Source organism: Rhinolophus sinicus, chromosome 17 (genome assembly GCF_057876585.1).
Source record: "Rhinolophus sinicus isolate RSI-liver-muscle chromosome 17, RSI-T2T, whole genome shotgun sequence".
NCBI classification, from domain to species: domain Eukaryota; kingdom Metazoa; phylum Chordata; class Mammalia; order Chiroptera; family Rhinolophidae; genus Rhinolophus; species Rhinolophus sinicus.
The window spans coordinates 28369505-28394964 of NC_142517.1; the positions used below are offsets into that span (position 1 = coordinate 28369505).

Consider the following 25460-nt stretch of genomic DNA (forward strand, 5'->3'; position numbering starts at 1 on the left):
GTATTTTCAACAGTGATTCTTTTGTTGCACACCGAGAAAGTATGCGACAGATGATGAGAAGTTTTTCTGAACCTTTTGGAAGAGACTTGCTCAGCATCTCTGATAGTAGAGGAAGAGCTCATAATCATACAGGACATGATGATGGCGAAAATTCCTTGACTGTAAGTTCTTTATTTTAAAGTTAGTGAGAAGGTCCTGTGGAAACGTGAAGAAAAGTATTACAGAAGAGTATGTCTATCATAATACGATATGACTAATTCTTAATATTATAGAAATAACTATTTTGTAAAGGAAGTGCCTGTTGGAAACCCAAATCCTTTAAAACAGTGAATTGTTAGCTGTATAGAATTCCACTATGCTACCAAAACTTTTAGGGCCATGGGGTTATATATTATATGCCAAACTTAAAGCATTGTTTATATATATATATGGTTTCTTCTCACCTTTGACTTGCCTCCCATGTCTTAAATTAGAACAGGCAAAGAAATATCCTTCCTCTGCCATACAACACTTTTTTTTCCATTTTAAAATAGCAGCCAACACTACAGGACAATACTTTATTGGGCAAGAACAAAACAATCTTCTGTATCTTCAAAACTCAGATTAACTTTTAACTGTATTCAAAGCCTTGCATAACTGCAATATATTTCTATAACTCTTGTCTGAGAGCAAAGCTAGAAGGTTACATACTCAATTTAAAAAAAAACAACCCTCAGGATATTTATATATCTTAACTATTTTCTGTTTATTTCTGTTGCTTTTTTCATCCTCAGGAATGGCAGTTCTAGAATAACAAATCCACAGGAGTTTCTATAAAGACGAATCTCTGCAATTGAAATGTATACATTTGGAACTCAGTAAACATTGAATTGGTCAATCAGGAAACTTCCAGAAAAACATTCTCATATTTTCTGTTTCCAATCATCTTAAATAGAGTAAAATATTTTAAATACTCCAAAGAATTTTGATGTGTAGAATTGCATTTGCCATTTAAATGAAAGTAATCTTCATATTTTTTTCATATAGATATTATTCCAATATATATTATTCACATTCCAATTAGTTTTATTTGAATTAGTGAATAGTGGTCTCATTTATTCATATACATGGACATATATTACTTTTAGGGCTATCAGTTTCCATTAAAGTCTAAAATTAAGATCAAAGGAAGAATTATCAAAGAGGGTAGAAAAATCAAATGTGGCATCTGAAATTTTGTCTCACATGAGCATTGAAATATTTCATGTATCTGCTATAATCACAGCACGGAAAGAGTAGGGCTATATATAGTGCTTTGTATTCATGTGCATAAATGAGCTACTTGTAGCTTTTGCGAAAGAAGCAAGAAGTGACAGTTTAATTCACTTACAAATATAGAAAGGAGCCTGTTGATAACTCAGTTGTGAAGCTGTTATTCAGGATGCCCGTCCACATCAGCTGTAACTACTGGTCATTCACTGGAAGTAGAACCAAGTATTTCTTTCCTGGGCACTTGTGCTGAAAACATCTGAATGTTTAGTGAGCTGGAATGAGAAATATATAACCAAATAAAGGTAAATTTCTGTGAAACTATAGTTTGTAACCTTCATAATTTAGAACTATTTTCATTTTAGCTTGCTGCATATTTGCCTTGCCAACGTGGCTTTTAATCAAGTTTTTGAGAACAAGAAAAACACAGATGAAGTAATATGTTTGCATAAATGTGGTGATTGAATAAGGCAAGTCAAATAGGAAAGCAATTCTGAGTATAAAGGAAGGCCAAGACCAACATTTGAATGAGAAATTAAAATAGTTGCTACCTTATCCAATTTGTGGTGGCATAAACTAACTTTTGACTAAGATTATGAATCACTTATTAGTGTCGGCTAAAGTCTGTAGCTAGCATTAACCAATAGAACTTTCTAGATCATAGAAATGTTCCAAATCTGCCTCGTCCACTGTGGTAGCCACTAGCCACATATGGCTCTTGAGCACTTGACGTGTGCCTGGTGCTGTTGAGGAACTGAATTTTTAATTGTAATGATTTTACATTTAATTGCAAATAGCCACATGTGGCTAGTGGCTACCTCAGGGGGGACACAATAGACATTCAAATAGACTCCAAAGCGTTTAACTTTTTTTTAACCAATGCTGAGTAAAGAACACTAATCACCTATATCTGAACCTGTCATCTTATTTCTCATTTAATAATAATCTCTTTAAGCGTTTTTCTCAAGAAAAACAGTGGTACTCATCTACCTATTAAATAACAGTAAATGGTAATTATCAGATTTAGACCAACCCATTTCATAAAACCTTGAGTTTCATAGCTTTTTAGATAGTAAATATGCTAGGTAATATTTACTTGTCTCTCACATCTAAAATCAAATAGTATACATTTTTCTGTAATTATTCTATTGTATCAACTATCTTAGAAAGCTAATGCTGATGTACCTTTTTCTCAAACTGTGAAAACCCTTTGCCAACCAAGAGTTTTAAGCATTGTCCTAGGGCAGTTGAACAGCAGTAGTGGCTTTTTAAATGTAGGAATTTCATCCAGTTACAGCACCTTTCCAAGGAGCATTCAGCCTGTATCTTAGTCAAAACTCTGTTTTTCTGTACTTTTATAATTTATACTGGTGAGATCTGGCTCTCCTTTTCCCCCTATGGTGTGATAACATTTGACACGTTTATGTCTAAGTATGAAAACCTTATGTAATAGCAAAAAATAATTAATTAATTAATTAATTAATTAGTTAAAATAAAACAAATAAACCACAATACTAGCAACAAAAGATCTCGATCCCAACCTGACTTTTCTAAGTCAGTATTTTATAACTGGAAGTGAAGGTAGGAACAAAAATTCAGAAGATGTGAAAAGAGTGCTGCAAAGTTCGAAAAGAGCACTGCCAAGAAAATGATAGGCTTTTTGAGCATGCTAGCTGTCTTAGTCCTTTTGAACTTTTAATAATAATTTATACAAAGCTTTTTTCTATTTTGGTGAAATTATGTTTTAAAATGAGTGTTTTGATTAAACGGTGAGCTATTATGCTGATGTTTCTAAGCATAGTGGATGAAAATCTATTATTTCAAATGGACACCTTCATCCTTTTTTTCTTCATTTTTGGCCCATTCTTGACATTTGTTATCTTTATCAGCCATATTATGAGGGAAATCAGAGACTACTACAAAAGTAGAAGCATCAGCTATGCCCTTTTCTTGTGTTTGTATTATTAGCATTTTCTTCTGTTCATGTTTTCTTTATGGGGCTATTTTCAAATAATTTGTCCATTTGGGAAAAATGTTTTATTTAAAACTACATAATTTAATCTTTAAATTTATTGAATTAGGCAATGTATAATTCAATATGTGACATATGAGCATCTGACATTTAGATTGAATGATGGTGCCAGAGTCACTAAAAAGAAAAAGAAGAATTTTATTGGTGCGTCCAATACACTTTGGAGATTACTGTTCTAAATATACAGTATAAGTATCTATCACATCTGATATATTATTTTTAATGTAAGCACACAGTTTTCTCTATTTTTCAACATAACTTACACAGGAAGACAATCACTGAATGATAAAAATATATATACTTTTTACCTAGAAATTCAAAATTTATTTTCAACATTTGAAACTTCTAAATAATGGAAGTTTTTAATTTGTGTGTCTAAAAATTTACTTTTATTTATCTGTACCCATTGAGTATAATTTATGAACTATTAATCATGACTCTTATACTTAACATTGGTTTGCCTATCAAAGACTCTAAATATTTTTAAATCTGTGTGTGATCCTTTCTGAAGTCTATATTTTTTTATTCCAATAAGTTAGTTCTTAGGAGGTATTTATTAATTTTTTGTCCACTATCTCTATAATCTTTTGAAATTTTATTAATGTAGATAAGTTTTTATTTTTAATCAGTTACAGGCAAGATTAACTGATCTTTTAAAAATATGGAATAGCTGAGCAAAGAAAAGATGATATCTTAATCATTGTACATTATGTTTTAATTAATTTTGGTGTGAATTTGCATTTCCTTTGAGAAATGTTTGTCTTAAGCCATAGCAAATACTTATTATTTCAACTACCTTTAATAAATACTAGACTAGTCATATTTAAAAGTGGTATATGGCTTCCTATTTGCCTGCCAGGCTCCTGTCAGGCTCTATAGTGAATATTAAGCAGATAATTTTAAAAATATATGTTGAGTCTTTTTTATTAAAAGGTTCTGTAATTTTGTTAGCTCTGAACCATAGGAATATATAGTGCATTGTTTCTTTTTCAGGGATTATCATGTAATAAATATCATAACCAAAATTAATTGGATTTTTTTTCTAGGCAATGAGTTCCCTTGTGCCTTTTGGCAGTTTTGGTGCTATGGTTCGTATGAGACACAAATCATTTTAGCAATATTTTGTGACAAATATTTATTTTTCATTAACTCACGCAAACTGAATTGGCATGCAGTCTCACTTTTATAATGGCTTTTTAGTATTTGTACTGAATTTTTTTAAAAAGCCTGTTTCATTTGTTAAATTTATCTTAGACTGTTTAGGCATGTGTTGTCTGAAGTAAGTCATATCAACATATATAAAATCAGTCTTCAAAAAGGTAAACTACATTTTATTAGATGAATGTTCACTTGATTTGCAAAAGGGATCCCCACAGTTGTGACTGAGAGTTGGAAACTTCCACATGCTTATGATGACTTATCCAAAAGGTTAAAAAGCACCAAACTGTACATAGACAAGCACATTTGGAAAAGCTCAGGTTGGCTGCTTTCTCGAGGTCTCTATTGCCAGTTTGTTCATGCTGCTTTTCCTTTCCCACATCCAAGTATACCTACTCTGCACCCCTGTTTCATCGGGCTTGGATCCTCTTTTCTGTGATGCTAGTTTCTAACACACTTAAAGGCAGTCTGAGGAGTAGCAGAGCATATCATGGCTTTGGAACATTTCCCGTGGATGCATCTACACTCTCATGAAAAAGTTTCTTTTTATTCTCTTGTGCCAGGATTCAACCATTTGTCTCCTTAAAGTTTGACTTATAACATTTGTCCTTCCTGGCCAGAGTTTTTAGTGGGACAAATGACGAAGAAACAAAGCAGTTGCCGCATAGAGTTATCAGTTAAAATGATAGGAAGTTGGGCATGCTGTGGGAGCACAGACAGAAGACGGCCTGTAACCCAGACCTTTTGGGGTAATGGGGTAGAGGTCAATCAGACAAGACTTCCCAAACCTTGAGGAGAATAGGAGTTAGCCAGGAGAAGCAGGAAGGGGAGAAGAGTGTTCAACACAGAGGAAGCAGCAAGTACCAAGACCTGGAAGCTCGGGAGCACAAAGGTGCTGAAGGTCACTTGTCCCAGAGTATGAGTTGGAGAGTAGATACAGATGAGGATGGACAGGGAACCAAGGACTTCTTTCAGCCCTTCTAAGGGTTGTGGGCCTTTATCATAAGAGCAGGGGAAGAAGTGGATGAATTTTCTTTAAAATAGTAATAGAGTCAGGTTCTCACTTTTGGGAGATCATGTGCCTGCAGCAGGGAGAGAGATTAGGAGGGACCATAGTGGAGGCAGGGAGGCCAAGAGGCTGTTGTGAGGAGTATCATGGATGCTTCTGCTCGGTAATGGCTCTGGTGGTAAAAAGAAGTCATCTCATTTGAGAGACAGTTAGAGAGGTGAATAGATAGAACTAGGTGATTGACTGGGTTGAAGGAGCGAGAGAGAAAGAGGAGGAAAGTATTATACCCATTTTTCTGGCGTGAGGAATTAGGTAGATGGGAATGCCACTGAGCTAAGGAACAGAGCAGAGATGCAGTGTAGATACGAGGGCACGGATGGTCAAGAGGATCATTTCAGTTTGGGGTGTTTTGTATTTGAGGTGTTTGTGTGTTGTCCAGGTGGTAAATAGTTTATCTGGTAAATAGCTGGACATATGGGTTTGAGCTGAGCTAGAGAAAATTTGTTCATTCATTCAGCAAATATTTATTGAGCCCTCCTATGTGCCAGGAATCATTTTTAAAGTATTGGGAGTATAGTAGTGAATAAGACAGAGAAGATAGCCCTACCTTCACAGAGATTATTTTTTTTTAGAGTGGGAGACAGACAGCAAACGACAGAACAATCAAATAGTCCAAGTACTTGAAAGTACGCTGATGAAGCAGGGTAGTGATATAGTGGAAGGGTAATGACAGGTGGAAGGCAAAGCAGAGATTGGTTTAGACAGGTGGCCTTTCTAAGAAGGTGATACTTGAATGATGAAAAGAAAGTACTTAAGCTAAGAGTTGGGGGGAAACATTCGAGGCAGAGAGAAGAGCATTGTGCCAAGTTCCTGAAGGCCTTGAGAGCCCACTGGGATTAGCTGTCATTTGTATCCCCACTTTCTGCCAGTCCAGGGTGTTGGGCCACCCCACGGCAAGTACAGATACACAGTTTGATGGCTGATTTGGCAGTGAATTGAGAATAGGGCAGAATATACCCAAACATCTGATCTTTTCCTCCTCTTCCTCATCTTCCTTGGGCTAGCCCCCTTCCACCTCTCGTGAACTGTGGGTCTTATACAGCCCTGATTTTCAACATAGTGTTGAAACAAAATATTCAGAATAGTTTCTTGAATCTCTGAAATGTAGATAATTCTATAGCAGTCCTTTGTGTACCCAAAGATATGTCAGTATCTCCTAAATGTAACTTTGTGTTTCCTACTGTGATAAGTGTGCGTTCCAAACATTAACCAAATTACGGGAGTTTGGTTTTCCCATCTATTTCCCATTGTTATTAGCAATAAAACCCAACAGAAGGCAGAAACATAAACAAATCTTCGATGATTCTTTATTGAGTCCCAGCTCTGGCACACAGCAAAACAATCTCCAGAAGGGCTGAAATATCAGCAGTGAACCACAGTGCCTTCCTTACAGGACTCAAAAGACTCCTCTTGCCTGCATTCCCAGAACCAAACATTCTCTCTGTTTTATAATAGTAGACAATGCACTGGGTGCTTCGCTTTGTAATTTCTGGTGAGTGTTCCAATGATGAAACCTAAAATCAATAGCAGATTTTTCTAGAGCGGCATTTCTCAGCCTCAACACTACTGACATGTGGGGCCAGTTATTCTTGTTTTTGGGGTCTGCCCTATGCTTTGTAGGGCGTTTAGCAGTATCCCTGGCCTCTGTACATTACACGCCAGTTGCACACCTTCCTCACTTGTGACAAGAGTGACTATGCCCCTGGATGCCCTCCCCTCTGGGAGTCACAACCGCTCTTGGTTGAGAAACCACTGTTCTAGAGGAATTCTTAACTGTTCTCCCAAAGGAGCATACCTCATGTTTCAAAGGTATGCCCGACTGAGCCTTCAATGGTCGGCAACAAATTCAAGGTCTATTAGTAGAGTGAATTAACCTTTATCACTTGGACCCTACTGTGAAAAGGAGGGCTGGCTCAGCTTCTGTCAGTCATGTGGTGCTTGTGGAGGTATCATGCTGGTATCTTACACCCAAGTTTTATTTATTTGTGTGGTGGGGGACTAAGAGAGGGAAAAAAGAAAGATTTGAAGACTAGACTATGCTAGTGCTGTCCCAGCCCAGAATACACCACACAGTATTTAAATATTAACTAAATTATGTTTTGAGAACATTGATTAATGATATGTGTCTATATGTTCTTGCATGTATATATGTGTATATATACATATATATACACACACACATGAATGTATGCATGTATTTATAGTGTTACAGCTCCCTAATCATTTATATGTTGGCTGTTGGGGATTGGTGTACACTTCAATTTTTTCTTTAACAAGTCTCTTTCACTGTATAGTCCTTAAATTATCTTCGCCCGGTCCATTACTGCATGAGATCCCACTGTAGAAATCGAGAAAAAATTTTTCAGCTGTTTTGGAAAAGGCTTCTTTTGTGTTGTACTTATAGTTAATAACCTACTTCCTAATATCTTGTAGCGTGCAGATGTCACCCCTTTTCAGGCAATGGACCGAATGATGTTAAATATGAGAAACAGTATGCAAGAATTACAAAGAAACTTTGTAAGTACTAAACATTTGATGAGAACGTTGTTTTCAGTTATTGGTATCCTATGCTATAGTGGCTTTCAAACTCTTTTTTTTTTTTTAACCACAGTCCACAGTGATTGAAAAATATATCTCACATCATGACCCAGTACACAATACTTGTATACTGTACAAATACACCTGAAACAAAGTTTCATGAGAAAATGATCATACTATATTTAGTGTGCTGATATTTTCAGTTTTATTTCATATTTTAAAAATGCTGGTCACAACCCACCAAATTGATTTCACAAGCTTTAAGTTTGAAAAAATAGCATTAATTAACTTTCAAAATTACAAAAATTCAACCTCTAAAACATTTGTTCTGCTGAAGGTCACTATTGTAAATGAACATTTTATGTAAATTTATATATTTTTATTATTTTATAACTTGCCACTTAAAAGGAATTATATCGTCTAAGAAATTAAGTTTTCATGTTTTAAAAAAAACTCTGAAAATAGAAATTTCAGGAATGATGTTTAGACACTGGATTACGTAGCTCCATACAGTCCAAATACTAGTACTAATTCAGTTACTTTTCTACTCATAATATTAACATCAAAACAATAACTTGATTTGAGATGAAGAAGACCCATATTATTTTAGTCATCCAGTTTGGAATGTAAGGATCATTTTGTAATGATTTTGGTAGTGTAGCAATCTGGTACCCATAGGAGGTATAAAACTTCCTGGCGTATGGCTAATTGGCTCAACACTGGCAAAATTGCATACAAGTGTCAGCCACTGACTATAATAAGACCACAGCATCTGTATTTAAATTGAAGCCATAAATCTTTGATCCCCAAAACTTAAGGATCCTTGAGTGTTATTCCTCACAAGGATAGTTGGAATTGGTGCCTAAAATGGAAGGAACATTAGACCTTCATGGGGGTGCCATTTGGATACACCACACTGATACCGTAGTATCCTTAGTAAGACTTCTGGCTAATGTTGTGAATCCTGTGACATTAATTCTTCATATTTGACTAACCTCTCAGTATTTACAATTTATATTTACCTCCAGGGTCATCTTTCAGTGGATCCAAATGCACATTCATTTAGTTCTTCCTCGGTTATGACTTATTCCAAAGTAGGAGATGAACCACCAAAGGTTTTCCAGGCCTCCACTCAAACCCGTCGGGCTCCAGGAGGAGTAAGTATTTTCTAAGCATTCTTGGAGCTTTATAAACTTGTGGAATGATAGATGACCTATACAATTATTAAAATTTGATCTGGTATTGTGGGTGTATGTGTGGGGGGGGGGTGAGAAGCACCATGGCACTGTGAAAAACAATAAAGCTAACTGTATTTATTTAAAGGCAATTTTTTTTTTGTCTCCCTCACCCCCTACCTGTCCCAGATACCTTTATTCATGTAAATACTTATTGGTGTTTATTACCTTTACATGTTTACAAGGTAAATAGACACTAAAAGAAGTCTTTGTTTCATGAAACAAATATCTACCTTTAATTTGTGTTTGAAGTAAATGAATTTCTTAATTCATGAAACATTTCAAGTGTACAGAAAGAATATAGAGAATAATATAATAGATACCCATCCTTTCACCCAGTTTAGTCAAATCATAACATTTTTCTCAATCTACTTTAAGTTGTCTCTTGCTTTGTTTCCTTTTTAAGCAAAAGACTTTGCAGCTGCAGTTAAAGCTTCCAATTCACTCTTCCCTCCTTGGTTCTTTTTCCTTTTTCCCTCCCCCTCAGAGAACCATTTTCCTATATCTGGAATTTATCATTCTGATGCATGCTTTTACAATTTCATGACTAATATATGTTTCATAAACAATATAATGAATTATTTTACAGGTTTCTAAATTTTATATAAATGGTTTCATATTGCATATGTCCTCTGCAACTTAACTTTGCTCAATAATATGCTTCTGAGATTTATTAGAGTTGATATGTATAATTCTGGTTTCTTTATTTTAACTTCTTAATAGTGTCCAAACTATGAATATACCACAATTTTTAAATCTGTTTTTCTACTGATAAATATTTAGGTATTTCTGATTTTTCACTTACTCATTTTTATACATGTCTCCTTGCACAAAGGGTCTAGGAATTGTATTTTTGGGTTGGCGGAGGTGTGAGTAGTCTTTACTAGAACTTACGAAGTACTCTATCACATGGAGATTGAAAGAGTTAGCTTCCACAAACTCTGGCATGAGAGTTCCCATTTCTCCACTTCCTTGTTAGTACTTAGGTTAAAAAATAATTTAGCTTTGCCTGTCTAATGGGTGTTAGTAGTTCATTTTTTAGTTCTTACATATAAGACATACCTTTTAATGATGCTTTTGCAATAGTGCAGCTTGTTCATCTCAGACATTTTAATATTAACTTGCTATGAGTGACATACATCCTAACTGTAAACAATATAAATGTGGATGTCCCACAGCAAACCATGTTAATAGTTTTTGGCTATCATGAACATTGTAATAACCCATAGAGTTCATAGGTGGGAGCCATGAGGTTCAAGCCCATCAACATGACTGCTGAATAATTAGTTGCCCTTACTTGTAGGAATGCTAGCATGTACTCCCATCTATTCCGTTGTGAAGGGTAGTGTTGAAGGCACTAAGTGTTATATAATTAAGTTATTGTTTGTTTTAATATTTGATTGCCATTTGGAATATAAAAGGTTAAATTGTATTGGTTCTATTTGTCCTAGATATTTTAATTTCAAGCAATTCAGGGAACATCACAGAACTATTACTGTAATTTTACTGCAAATTGGTAGTGGAATTGAGTACCCATTATTTTTTGAGCAGCAGATTTGTGGTCTTACCTCTATAGGTAAACAGGCCAATGGGAGTTTAGAATTCTATCCATTCTATATTTAAGTAATAGCTAATTTGGGGAGCTTTTGAGATCTTGTTCCGCAGCAATTGTCTTCAGTTTTTACTCAAATAAACGCTTAAAAAATAAATAATAGCTGATTTTTATTTTCTTTACTTTTATAGATAAAGGAAACTAGGAGAGCATTAAGAGATTCTGACAGTGGACTAGAAAAAATGGCTATTGGTCATCATCTTCATGATCGCGCTCATGTCATTCAAAAGTCAAAGAACAAGAAGACTGGAGATGAAGAGGTCAATCAAGAATTCATCAATATGAATGAAAGTAAGTTATCGCAGGAAATAGCGTTCTTTCTCTTAAAGTTAAAGTACCAGCTGTACTGGTAGAACTTGGTGAATATTTTTTGTCGAAACATTTCATAAGATGTCGTTTTGAGGTAGTTTATGAATAATTGTGTAGGGAATACCTTATAAAAGTAATAAAAGTGTAGTTTCATTGTTTCGTAGTAGATCTGTCTTTAGAGTAATTTTTGGTAATGCAGAGTATCATTTATTTTTTGTTTTATACTTGGAAAATGGAATATTTGGGATTGATATTTAGTAAGACTCAGTAGGCAAAATATTTTAAATATTTCTGATTATCAAAGAAGTATATTTGAAGCATATAAAGAAAATGAAAATTACCCATCTCAACCCAAAATAAATACTATTAATGTTTTAGTGTATTTCTTCCTAGTACTTTTATGTATATATAAACACACATACTTTTTGCAATATCACTATTTTACTATCTATATAATTTATATTGTGCTTATTTTAATTCACCATTAGAATTGTGAATAGTCACCTATGATGTTATTTTTCAAAGACATTCTAAATGGTTACCTGAAAGTTTTATCATGAAAAGACCGTAATTAATTTAAACTGCTCTGTATTGTTGGGCACTTAGACTTTTATATAGACAAGATTTTAATTTCTGGTATTGTTAGAAATATATATTATATATAATATATCATACTGTGTTTCCCCCAAAATAAGACCTAACTGGAAAATAAGCCCTAGCATGATTTTTCAGGATGACATCCCTTGAACATAAACCCTAATGCGTCTTTTGGAGCAAACCTTAATATAAGACCCGGTCTTATTTTCAGGAAAACATGGTATATGTATCAAGTAAATCTTTTTGTTTTCTCAATTTTATATTCATTCTTCAATACATTTAAGTTCTTCCAGTATCCTAACTCTTCTCATTGTAGTTTTTAAGTTATATTCATCTACTGTTTTCAGAAGTATTTTTAGTAAAAATGTCTTATCATAGTAGAGGGTTGAAATTACTGTATCATTTTAGAAAAAAAATTCTCTTAAGGTTGGAGTTTCATAAACTTATCGTTATTCAATGAGATGGAAGTCACAACATCTTGATCTTTCTTTAATTTTAACCTTTGTAATCTTGTCATATTTAAATATATATATTGAATACTTCAGAATAATTAATCTGTTAAAGAAAAATTTAGTGAAGGAATATATTATTATGAAGACAATCTGAAAGAACAAGTATTATCATTTATCTATTGTTTTTACTGTGGACGTTAGATTATCTACTCCATAACAACATACATTCCCAGTCAAGATGAGTAATCTGTCTTAGGAAGTTGACAACAGCCACTTGTTGAGGCCAAGTTACAAAGGAAAATGGTGAGGTTAATAGGAAGTACTAGCCACAGGAGGAGTATCCAAATACAGAGGAAAAGGATGATCACTATGAGAGGACCCAGGAAGAAAGCCTGAAGTCAGTGCGATGGGTCAACAGGCACATTGGGTAGAATAATACGATCTCCAAGCAGGTGTACGAAAAACCATATCATCAATAACCAAAGTATCAATAGGAATATAAGAGGAACAAACGAAAAAGGTAATGTTACCCTGAATCAGACAGAGACCTTTATATTTGAAGTAGTTTCCTTATTCTTTTCTTAAATTTTAATGTTTTATTTAACTTAATACATCCAAAATATTATCAGATCAACATGTAATCATATATAAACATTACTGGTGAGCTATTGTACCTTTCTTTTTCACAACTGCATTTAGACAGCTCACGTTTCAAGTGCTCAATTGCCACCTATGGCTAGTGTATACCATATTGGATGGGGCAGGTCTAGGCACTTCCCAGTCTGAGAAATTATATTTGGATATGGTTCTACCTTTATCTTGAGGTTAGGCTGATGGATACATCAGGCTAGAATGAGGTGTGTGGGGAGCAAGGCACTTACTGACAGTTGATACATTAATACCCCTTTATTTTGATATTTAATGTAGGCGATGCTCATGCTTTTGATGACGAGTGGCAAAATGAGGTTTTGAAGTACAAACCAGGGGGACAATGGCGCAATCTAGAAAACACTAGGATGAGAAGTGTTGGTCATGAGAATTCAGGATCCCGAGAACTTAAAAGAAGGTAAAAGTTATTTCTAAAATAAATTGTGTTCTTTCAAGAAGAATTAGAAGAATGTTATGTAATTTTACCTCTGTTATCAAGAAGTTCTGATTAATATCCAAGTTGTTTGTATCAACAATATCTTTTGTAAAAGATGTAATTCTACATTATGTCTGAATATGCCACACAAATTTAATTTTGTATCTGAGAACCAATAATATTTTAGGGATTATATGATTAGTAACTCAGAAGCAAATTATGCTTCAGAAGATAGGGCCTAAAATCCTCCTAAGGGAAAATGATATGCTATAATGTAATTGTTTTGTGAAACACATTTGAATCTAGATTTAGTAGGAGTCATACATTTCATACCAGGTAAAGATATCGCTGTCTAGAGATGCAATAAGGGGAAAGAGGCTCTATTTGAAAGGCTTAACAACATTTCCCTAATAAGTCAAAAATCAACTTTTAATGGTAAATGCATTTTTATACACTTAATTAATATTAGATATTTTGGAAGAATTTTATAAAAACTTTAGCCTCCTTTGGAAATTACCTTTGGGAATAGCTGTGAAATATAAATGTGCTGAAACCACATGTTAAAGATTAGATTTCTATGCGTTTAGTATATATTCTGGAGTTACAATTTGATCTGGTTCTCTGGGGAAAAAGTTGAGAATAATACCTAATTCCTATTGAAATTATGAGAGAGAGAGAGAGAGAGAGAGAGAGACCTTACCAGGCCTCAAAACAAATCAGTGTTCTAGGCTGTAAGAATGGAGGATTGCTGCAGAAGGTGGAAGTCTTCACAGAACCAGCGGTAGACAAGTGGCTATTAAGTTATCAGAAGCCTTGTGCAGAATTTCATGTGCCAATATTTTTTATTTTAAAATATTTGCTTAGGAATTTAGAGTACTAATACTTCCCTATAGAAAATGTGCTTTCATATTCATTTTATATGATATTTATCTCATTTTGAGAAGTTTATTGATAAAAACTGAACAGTGGTAAGTTTGACTATGAAATCTAGGTCCCAGTTAAAGAAAGCAAGTTCTTTATAGCTAATCTATAAATCTACAGTCCTATTCGGTGGCACCTTCTGTAAACTAGCACTGTACCATAGAATTTTCTGCAGTGATTTTCGGCAGTGATGCAAGTGTTATGTATCTGTACTGTTGAAAAATGTAGCCACTAGCTACATGTAGCTATTGAATCACATTTAAAATGTGACCGATGTAACTGAGGAAGTGAATTAAAATAGTTTATTTTAGCTAATTTGAACATAAATGATACCATGTTGGGCAGCATGGTTAAACAATGAACAGTCCAATCTATCTCAGGAAAGCAGCTGTTACTCTCTTAAATGTTAAATGAAATAGTTTGCTATATGTTTTTCCAAGCTATTAAGGAACTGTTAAGATAAAACTTTCCTTAAATGACAGTGGTTTTTAATATGTTTGCATTGATTTCTAAGCCATTGACCATTTAAAAAATGGTATTAATATTCATATGTATATTTCTCAGGGAGAAACCTCATCAAAATCCAACCACTGAGCGTGGGAGAAGATCAAATGTTTTTGTGGACAAACTCAACGTCAAAGGATCCCCTGTGAAAATCAACAAAAAATAAATAGGCTTGCATTTGTTTTGTTTAGTTTTGGTTGTTTTAACAGCGAAAGTAATGGTGCTGGGTAATACACATAAGACCAATCTCATTGTTAAATCAGTACTGTACTTAGAGACTTTCATCTGATATCTCAGTGTTCTTGGATGTGCTAGCTTTATATTGTCCCTACGTTAGCAATAAAACATTGATTTTTGGCAATGTGACAAAGTTGTTAAACATTCTATCCAACTCCCAGTCATTTTCCTATTGGCTACTTTTTCTTCTGTACACTCAAGATTGAATGTGAAGCTAGTGCTGTCCTATATAATTAGCTACAAGAAAGTGAAATGTTAAAAAATAGTATCACTTTCCACTAACACTACACTGGAGTCATGTTAATGAAGGTTATAATCATTTAGCTCAAATCTTATGTGTTATGTAGCCAGGTAGCTTAAAGATTTTTTTAAAAACAAAGCAAAACTATACTAGTACTGTCGGATGAGAAATTAGTTATTACTTTGATAAAGAAAATAAAGAATCAAATAGTTTATTAGCAAAGAAAGATTTTAAATTGCTAATATACGTAAGTTTTCTTATAGTTTCTTTATACACTATGTTCTTTTTTGTTCTCTCTTACATTTTTAACATTTATCAGACTTTACATTGACCTTTCTCTTTAACTTCTTAAGGTAGCGTATTTCTGCTCTCCTTTCCCACACACAGCTTAATCTATTTCCACAGTTAACATTCTAAAGTTGGAGTGTCCTTGGAGAAACTCTACTCAGCCTTTTTGTGACATTTAGAAAAATACATTTGGTATTCTGCAAACCTGAGTGATTGATTATCTCGAAATTTCTTAGACAGGTGATATGTGTCCTTGAGCAAGATACTTAATAATTCAATTGTTCCCTTTCTAATTATACCACTTAAAAAATTCAGCTCTAGCATTTTTATTCTACTAGAATTCAAGCATTAATCTGTTTTTATAAAAGTTAGGTTTGAAGTTTATTAGAATATAAAAATCTGACCTCTTAAGTCTGTTGTTTCAAGGGGAAAAAAAGAACAGAAAACCCACTATCACTCTATAATCCTGAGATCTTCCTTTTCTAACTTTGGAAGTAGAATTATGTGGTTGTGCTTATACTCATCTAATTTTCTATATCATATACTGTTAATTTTAGTTGGTGTTTCATGCTTTTAATTAGTCACTAAAATAAGATGCACATGTGTTAATTAATTTTTATAATGGAAATTGAGCATGTATTAAAGATGTTAAATTTTTTCTTTTATGTATACTTTCGTGTTCTAGTAATATAGTGGGAAATTGTCATAAGGTGTGAATTTTAAAGAACACTTTTGTATAAATTCACTTGATAGAGCAAAACCAAGAGTAAACACTGTAATTATTTTCCTTTTGCCTAAATCATTACACTGATAACTTGAGTCATTATATTCAAATATGAGAACAGTTTAATAATTGTACTTAAAATTGTATAACTTCTGTGCATCATACAGCAATTAGAGAATTCATATATACTTTTTTCCCTTCCAATTTGCCTACCATAGAAATCAAATAAAAACTAAACTAGATAATACACACACACACACACACACACATACACACACACTTCTTCTTATCCCACAGTGCTTCCTAAGGAGGGGGCCACTTGACACATAGAGATTAAGTGGCCATTTTTTCTGTTGATATGGTGCTGAAGTTGACTGTTTTCACAATTTATTTTTACCGTAATGCTGAAGTCAACCAGTATTAAAAAAAAAAGTCTCTCTGTACTTATAGTTCATATATTATTTTTTCTTTATGGACAACCATTGATCTTTCTGCAGTTGTGGGTCTTTGGGGAATGCAAGGATATTAACAATTTGGTGAATGTGGCTTGACAATAAGGCCAAGTTTCGTGGGCTCTTTGCCACTTCAGAGAATTTCCTGGTTCTGGCAGTCTCAGTGACAGGTTTTCATCACTCTATTTTCGTGACTCCATTGTCCTTTTTCTGCCGCAGGGTAGTGGCAGGAGCACGTTGGAATCAGATGGTGCCCTGCATGTAGCAGTGTGATGGTATTTGGAGGTGGGGCCTTTGGGAGATGATTGCATCATGAGGGTGAAGACCTCATGAATGGAATTAGTGCCCTTTATAAAAGAGACCCCAGAGTGCTCCCTTGCCCTTTCTTCCATGTGAAGACAGAGTGAAGCTGGCTGCCTTTGAACTTACAAGTGGGATCTCACCAGACATGGAATCTCCTGGCACTTTGCTTTCAGACTTCCTAGCCCCCAGAACTACGTGAAATAAATTTCTATTGTTTATAAGCCACCCAGTCTGTGGTACTTTTGTTACAGCCACCTGAATGAACAAAGACAGTCGTCTTAGGCTGATCATGCTAGGACACTGGAAATTCTACTGAGGCTCAACCTAGACCCTTACTGTAGTGAATAGGACAGGACCTTCAATTTGGTTGTAATGTTCGTATCTGAGACCTCTTGAGGCCCCTCTGTCCCTGATTATGTGAGTTTTGCAGTAAGTCTGCATTCTGATGATCTCTTTGGCACCAATGTAATTCTTGTTATTGTCTCCTGGGGTTTGGAGGCTGTGATCAGGCTTTGTTGTCCTCTGGTGAATTTGGCTTTAAACCCCATCCATCTTCTGTCTGCTTGCTCATCATCTTATATTACTTGTACATGAAAACTTTGCTCAGTCTTGTCTGTGTATGAGAAGTTTGCTTTGGGAAAGAAGACCTCTATCCACCCATGTTGCCTTTTAACCATGTTTCTCAGGTCAGTTGTTAGCCTGAGACAGACGGCAATGTTTTACATTTGATAGAACATCAGGCAGTTTTTCACGGGTTTGTCAGCTAACAGATTTGTACTATCTTCTGGCAAAAGTTGAGCAAGGAATTGTATGTATTGACCACTTTGGAGAACTTGGACATGTTGAAGAAGACTTTCACTTGAGAGGCACCTTAGAAGCAGCACCAAAAAAAAAAAAAAAACCTCAGGAGAAGAGAGTCTTCGTGTTGTCTAAAAAGACCACTTGGTTTGTGTAGAAGACTGCTCACCTTTCAGGGCTTTTTAACTGTATGGCTTATATTTAAACTCCTCTCTCCTTAAAGAGGGAAGGTCATTAGCCTTTTACATGGGCACTTTAATATTTGCATTATTAAATTAAACGAGGCCATTAGACAGGTGGCTTTAAAGCTTTTAGGAGCCCCTGTGAGCAAAGCAAAACCTAAGCCTGTAATGCTTCAAGGTTAAGAAATTGAAACTAAAAGACACCTAATCACAAACAGCCAATCAGACTTTCCCAAGCAAGGCAACTGCTTAGCGCTATAGCCAAAGAATTTCCTTGCTTTGCTTCTGCTGCTTCTCTGTAAAAGTCTATTTCCTAGCTCCCCTTGCTGGAGCGCTCTTAACCACTTCTGGGCTAGTGCTGCCCTATTTGAATCGATTTTGCTCTAACTCACACTTTTTAATATATCTCAGTTTATCTTTTTAACAGTATAAAACTGGCTCTAGTTAACCCTTATTCCTGTTCCTATCTTTTCCTCCCACCTCAAAAATTTTAAACATAAATTCAGAAAAAAAATCATTCTGTCGAATGTGCAGTCTAGGACTATCTAGTCCAAATAAACAGTCCAAAGTGTCTAAGAGAAAAAGGCAAACTATTTGTGCTGCTTTTGGATAAAATGTGGACAAGTGAAATGAAAAATAATTCATTTTGTTATGAATTTGTTCACTTTGTTATGGTTATAAGAATAAAGGTTTAAAGCTAAAAAGGTCTTTTAAGTATGATATAATTATGAATGTAAGGTTATAAAGTATATTTTAAAAAATATTTGTTAAATATTTCTGATAAGTGATGGATTTGGGCAAAGTAATGAATGAATATTTCGTCAGCTATGTCTTCTTCCACGTTTCATAATATAAAATCAATGCTAATAAATAATAGTGGGTTATACAAAACTGAAGTTGAACGTCTCATGATTTAAAATTTCTGAATTTCCCATATTGATCTCATAGGTCAAATAAGTTATTGACTCTATCAATTGTGTAAGATTACAAAATATAAAATGGTGTTTATCTAAATAAAATTGTGATACAGCTGTCTTTTATAGGGGTTTGATCTTACAAAAATATTAAAATACTATTATAAGGACTGAATGTATTAGCTAAAATTTTAGTTTTTCAAATCCTCAGTGAACTTTCAAAAACCTTAAAAAATGTTAAATTAGTCCTTGGATACTTGGACAATTTCTAAGTAAAAATGAAACCTAAACAAAGCTTTGGTTACTAAAGTTAGTTTATTTTTATTTTTACACATTATAAAATGACTGTGAGTTAACAGGATGTGCAAATGGTTTGGATGATGTCAATATGTGTATTTTGCCACTTTAAAACTTAACAGATAATGTATAATGTGTACTCATAAAAATTGAGCTGGACAGTGCTTGATTTTGTCTTCCAGTTTTCTCTGTGGCAAAAAGACAAGTTGATTACTTTGGTTAAAAGTGGTATTAATAAAAATAATTAAGAATATACTCAGAATAATAATTACAGAAAATATGAATATGTATATATACACACACACACACAAGATAATGAGTATGAATTTTTACTTAAGGAAACTGTTAAAATGGTAATTTCAGTATAATAGATACACTGTTTTATTTAACATAATTATATCTTAATTAAAGTAAAAACCTTAATTTTATTACCATTTACATAATTATGTGTTGAATTTATATATGTTAGACAAATACATATAAAGGCTTATAAAGGCAATTTTTTAAAGTCTATGAATGAAAAAATAGTGAATTTATTCATCAAAACAGCTTACAAATACTTTACTGCAAATTAATACATGGATGATATACAAAATGTAAATTTGAAATTCATTATTAAGTCTCTGCTTTTTCTTTTTTTTGTCCCTTGTAATTTGCTTTGATTTCTATTTGATGTGATTCATTCATTCATTTAACAAATATTTATTGAGCACCTAGCACACGCAAAGGGATACAGCAATTAAAATAAAATCATTGTCCTCATGGAACTGACATTTTCATTGGGAGCCAAACAATAAACATACATGTAAAATACCAATATATCTAAGAAGTGCTGTGAAGAAAAATGAAGCAGCATGAGAAGAAAGGGAGGAACTTGCTGTTTTAAAAGAGTTGATCTGGGAACACCTGACTGATAGAGTCTGTTTGAACAGAGAGAAGAAAGTGAGGGAAAAGAGCCACGTTGGTATCTGAGGAAAGAGCAAAAGACTGGTCACACAGCAGCAGAGGCCAACGTGGTTGGAGCAAAGGGCAAGGGAAGTAGGACTACAATAGCTTAGCTGTTCACGCAGGGCCTTGTAGGCGCTTACTCAGAGAGCGAAGAGGCCGTTTCAGATTTTTAAAAAAATTAGTTATGAAAAATTTCAAACCTACCCAAAAGTAGAGATAACAGCAACACAGGATGGAGTGTTTTCAGCAGAGAAATGACATGATCTGGCTTAAAAGGACCCTCTAGATACTGCGTTGGGAATATAAACAGCAGCAGGGACTGTTAACTAATTCTGTCCATGTGGCAGTTGCTTGAGAGGTGGGCAGAAGCAGCAGGTTCTGGATCTATTTTTGAAGGTAGTACCTATGGCATATGCTGATAGATTAGAGGTGTCAAAGAGTGCTGTCAAAGTAACACATTTTTGGTATGGGCAACTCAAAGAACAGTTTTCATTTATGTGGAAGGTTTTGGGAGAACGGTCAGAAGCTCCGTTTTGGACATACTAAGTTTGAGATGCCTCCAAGAGATCTAAGAATCATCAAGGATGCTGTCTTCCATGTGGACCTGACGTAAAACGTTTAACATTGAACAATGACGGAATATATTGAAATGAGAAAAAACACAAATAATTGATAGTTCATTATTTTTCCACGTTCTTTTCAGGTCATGTCCTACAGACAATTATTTTTTATATTTCTAATAGCACAGATAACAATTTTGCTTTTTTTTCCACTTAAAGTCTTTATAAACATTTCTCCACTTTGCTATTAATATATCGACAAAACATCCACGTTTAAAGGCTGCATCTTTGTGGAACTTGCAAAGCTTGATTAGCGCCGCAAAGCGACCGCACTTCCTCTTCCAAGTCAGGAGAGGGCGCCCGGGGAACAGAGGGCGCCGCTCTGCTCTGAAGTCCGGAAGCTCCTCCCTCTTTCCTTCCCCGTGTCCTTCGCCCCGGAAGTGCTCTTCCGGCACTGACTGCCGGCGTGACTTTGAACGCTAGCGATTTGGTACGGGTTGCTAAACTGACCCGGAGCCGCGGGACTTTCTCGCCTGTTCTGCGCTTGCCATGAGGCTGCTGGGAGCAGCCGCCACCGCGGCTGTGGGGCGCGGGCCGCTCCCGCGGGTCCTCGCCGTCCTGGGCTGGCAGAGAAAGCAGGTATTAGTGCCCAGCGAGGCGAGACTGAACCTGGGACCTCCCGGGACTTTGCGGCCCTGCGGGGCCAGGGATACAGTAGCACCCCTTCCTTCCCGGGCACTTCCCTCTGACAGCTCCGAATACAAGTCGTCCTGCCTCAGCGCTGAAAAGCCCCTCGGTACCTTCACAACTCATGAGCAGCGTCTCGGTGCCCTGGGAGGATGGACAGGTCTCCTACTTATGGTTAAACCTCTGGTTTTGGTGTACCTTAAAAAGAAGTGACTGGAGTGAAGGTCAAGGCAGTTGAAAAATTAGTGCGTCCAGGGCTCGAACCCAGGGCTCCCGACTCATTAGCAAGTGCTCTTTTCACTGTAATGTCATTAGGCCGACTGCCCCCTCTTTTAGCCGCCCCTGGGCTATTTGATTTGGCGCTCGAACCTCCCGGTTCTTTTCTATGGTCTTGTGTCAGCCTTTTGCGGGGGACGATGAATGATGCAGGATTAGGTAAGAGTTGAGCCTTTCCTATCGTGCAAACCTCGTTTGCTTTGCTCACTGGTATCCCCGGGATTTAATCAACTGAGTGCCTGTCACCCAGGTTCCACTTAATACTTTACTCCCCTTTTCCAAGGTCTTCTTCCCTTTTCTCAGAAGTGGCTGCAGTGCCTTTTTGATGTGTACTCCTATAGGAAGGGTTTACATTGGGCCTTGATTCCCTGAAATGCAGGATTCCTCCCCTCCCCGTACTAAAATGAAGTTTTTAGAAAAATGTCATGAATTGTTTTTGTGTTGAAGAAATTGGAAGCCTTGTGTGGGCTCTCTTGGAGCTATTGACACTGCTGCGTAGAGCATATAAACCCGCAAACATCCTTGCTACGTAGCTGTGAACTACAATAAGGGGGAAGAGAAAAAAAAAATCAAAGTAAAATTGAAACCAAAAACTATTTCCTATTAGTTGTTGGGAGCTGCCTTTCTGATTTTATCAGCCCCAGTGTATATTTTCAAACCTGTCACATACAGTAAAGATATCTGCCACTTTAATTAATTTATTTGAAAATATATTTTCTGCTTTATTTATTTTTAAGAGTGTCTATTTTTCTGTCCTCTCTTGCGGTCTCTCCTTCGGTTACAGGAGTAGCATATTGAGACATTTACTCCTTTGGTTTTTCTGGGCTATCTCATGTGATGTGTTCTGTGTGTTGAGATTCCTTGGAGGGAAGATATCCACCAAACCCATTCTGATTGCTCAATGTTACCTCGTAAAAAGTGCATTGACTTGAGCTTTCTTGTTTTTTCAGGTTAATTGGAAGGTGTGCCGATGGTGTTCGTCAGGGGTGATCCCTAATGAAAAGATACGAAATATTGGAATCTCAGCTCACATTGATTCTGGGAAAACCACATTAACAGAACGAGTGCTTTACTACACTGGCAGAATTGCAAAGATGCATGAGGTTTGTGGTTCATGGTGGTTCCAGATTGGTGAGAGCTATTTCTTTTGTAGTTATTGTTTAATAAACTTCACAAAACCTGAAAGATTTAAAGAATAGTAACAGTGATCTTTAACCAAAATCTTATCACAAAGTGGATAGGTCAAGCAGACTTAAAATGTTGCTCTGAGGAATCTGTCTGGAAACCATCTCTGTGGGTATCCTGAGGAGATTGTCCTTTGAGAATGTTAAGTCAATATGTCCCCTTAAGCAGCCGTTAAAATAGTAGCTACATAATTTTCAATGTTATGAAGAGATATTTATAATGTTAAGTGGAAAAAGTGTTTAAAATTATATATAGTATGAGCTTAGTAGTTAAAAAATACATATATCAGAAAAAATTATTTGAGAAAAACTTGAAACTCTTCTGAAGAAATTACATATCAATGAATAACTTAACTCTCCATTTAAAAATATTTCTTCAGGGGCCGGCTGGGTGGTGGTTGGAGTGCTGGGCTCCTAACACCCAGGTGGCTGCTGATTCCATTCCCACATGGCCCAGTCAGCTGCGCCCTCTACATCTAAGATTGTGAACAACAGCTCTCCCTGGAGCTGGGCTGCCCTGAGCAGCTGGAGGTTGGCGTGGGCTGCCCCGGACTGCTGTGTGCTGCTGTGGGCTACCGTGTACCGCCATGAGCGGCCACTGGCCAGCGTAAGTGGCCGGCAGCTGGTGAGAGCTGCCGTGAGCTGCTGTGAGCCACCAACCAATGACCTGCGACTGACTGCTTCAGGGGGGGTGGGGGTGGGGGGTCGAAAGCTTCATAATACCAGCATGGGCCAGGGAGCTGCGCCCTACACAACTAGACTGAGAAACAATGGCTTGAACCAGAGTGCGGGGCGAAAGAGGAAGAAAAAAAAATTCAGATAATGATCATCTTAAATCACATATTACAAAAGCTGAATCCTTCCCACTCAGGCCTCAAAATCCACGTGTGGCAGAGCAGAGGAAAAGCTGTTCTCTGTACATCTACTCACAGACTAACAGCACGAGGCTGGCAGGCTGGAACGGTGCAGGAGGAGTGAGATGGCCCTGTGACTGCGCTGTGGTAGCAGTTGCTGAGAATGGCAATGAAAAGGGGATTAGGCAGTGAATGGAGGGTAACATCTGTGATCAGTTTTCTACTTCATGAGATGGTATGACAAATTAGGTTTCTCTGAAAATTACATCAGTTAACTACCTGCGTTCTGGTTCCATCTCGGTAAAGATCTCTGCTTGTAATGCAGGGACAGAGAAATCTGAATTGCTGTGCTTGTGTTTAGGTGAAAGGTAAAGATGGAGTGGGTGCTGTCATGGATTCCATGGAACTAGAGAGACAAAGAGGAATCACTATTCAGTCAGCGGCCACCTATACCATGTGGAAAGATGTCAATATCAACATTATAGATACTCCCGGTGAGTTGAGTTCTTGGTTTTATTGCAGCTTGTTTGGCAAAAGCATTTAGTTCTTTACTGTGGCACAGCTCATTTTGGCTTACCAAATACTACTCAAAAGTGTGCCTGAATTCTTACTAGAGAAATCTGACTTGGGACCTAGAGCACCTCATCCTTTTGTGGTTTCCCTGAAAAACAGTGCCAATAAATTGTGAGTAGGAGGGTTCTTGCCTTTTACACTCTGCAGCTGATTCCGAAGGAATCTGTGCCCTGTATCTTTTTGAAGTGATCTTGTTTGGTCCCTGGACCTTATGGTGAGTGAATGGTATTGGTGGTTAAAGAATCCATATTCTAATTAGAAGACTTATGTAATGAGCTGAGATACAAAAACTTTTCATTGTGCGTGATATAAAAATTCAGACTGCTCTTTAAGACCCTCACGTATTCCTTTGTCTCATTTAGGGCATGTGGACTTCACAATAGAAGTTGAAAGGGCCCTAAGAGTGTTGGATGGCGCAATCCTTGTCCTCTGTGCGGTTGGAGGGGTGCAGTGCCAGACCATGACTGTGAACCGGCAGATGAAGCGCTACGGTGTTCCTTTTCTAACTTTCATTAACAAACTGGACCGCGTTGGCTCCAACCCAGCCAGGGCCCTGCAGCAGATGAGGTACTGAACCTGAGAAGGAACAGAGAGGGGTGTGATGATCTGGACAACAAACCTTACATCCAGAAGGACAATTAGTTCAGTATCATTAAGCTTTATCCTTACTTCTTTTTTTCTTTCTAAAATGTATTTATGTGAGTGACTTATTACAGTAAATGGAACACTGAAGTCAGTAGTTGGGTTCGTGGTGTGATATCAACTCCCTTCTCTATAGAATGGGGGAAATATGACTTAAATTGTAGGGAGATTGAAGGTGAATTCAGAAAACAATCTGGTAATTTATGCTGTTTTGCTCTAATTATAGAAGTTATAATCTAGAGTAGATTCTAAAGCTACTTTGTGTTTATTTAGACAAAGCTAGAGGATCATCTTCAGTTTCAACCTTTACTTGAATTTTAATTAACGCCCTGAAGTAGTATGCTATATTCCCTTGCTTTCAGATGTGCTAAAACAACAGCAACACTTCCTTTCTGTACCAGGTCTAACCCAGTGGTGTTTATAGCATGTTACATTTTGCATATTTCTATATATTTCACAAAACCTTTGAAAAGAGAGTTTCACTTTTGACCTTTTGTAATATGTAAATGGAGCTGAAGAGTTCCTACTCAAGTTTTACACG

The 25460-nt window shown here is 36.1% G+C and overlaps 2 protein-coding genes across 6 annotated transcripts in view; both read left to right on the forward strand.

The window, feature by feature from the left end:
* MLF1 (myeloid leukemia factor 1) overlaps window positions 1-16692 on the forward strand; it is a 42322-nt gene extending 25630 nt beyond the window's left edge. The window contains exons 2-8 of one of the 5 annotated variants that reach the window (XM_019731956.3): window positions 14-161; window positions 4327-4368; window positions 7941-8024; window positions 9074-9202; window positions 11024-11183; window positions 13178-13316; window positions 14820-16692. In XM_019731956.3, the coding sequence (XP_019587515.3) occupies window positions 14-161; window positions 4327-4368; window positions 7941-8024; window positions 9074-9202; window positions 11024-11183; window positions 13178-13316; window positions 14820-14925 (808 nt within the window). In that variant the 3' untranslated portion in view covers window positions 14926-16692. Of the gene's footprint in view, window positions 1-13; window positions 1554-4326; window positions 4369-7940; window positions 8025-9073; window positions 9203-11023; window positions 11184-13177; window positions 13317-14819 lie in introns of all 5 variants that reach the window. The other 4 variants (XM_074326945.2, XM_074326957.2, XM_019731955.3 and 1 more) reach the window with 4 other exon arrangements.
* A 4449-nt stretch (window positions 16693-21141) lies between these two features.
* The window catches only part of GFM1 (G elongation factor mitochondrial 1), a 39418-nt gene continuing 35099 nt past the window's right edge, over window positions 21142-25460 (forward strand). Inside the window, exons 1-4 of the mRNA XM_019731953.3 lie at window positions 21142-21342; window positions 22617-22769; window positions 24066-24198; window positions 24640-24844. Coding sequence (XP_019587512.3) covers window positions 21253-21342; window positions 22617-22769; window positions 24066-24198; window positions 24640-24844 — 581 coding nt within the window. The 5' untranslated portion in view covers window positions 21142-21252. The remainder of the gene's footprint in view (window positions 21343-22616; window positions 22770-24065; window positions 24199-24639; window positions 24845-25460) is intronic.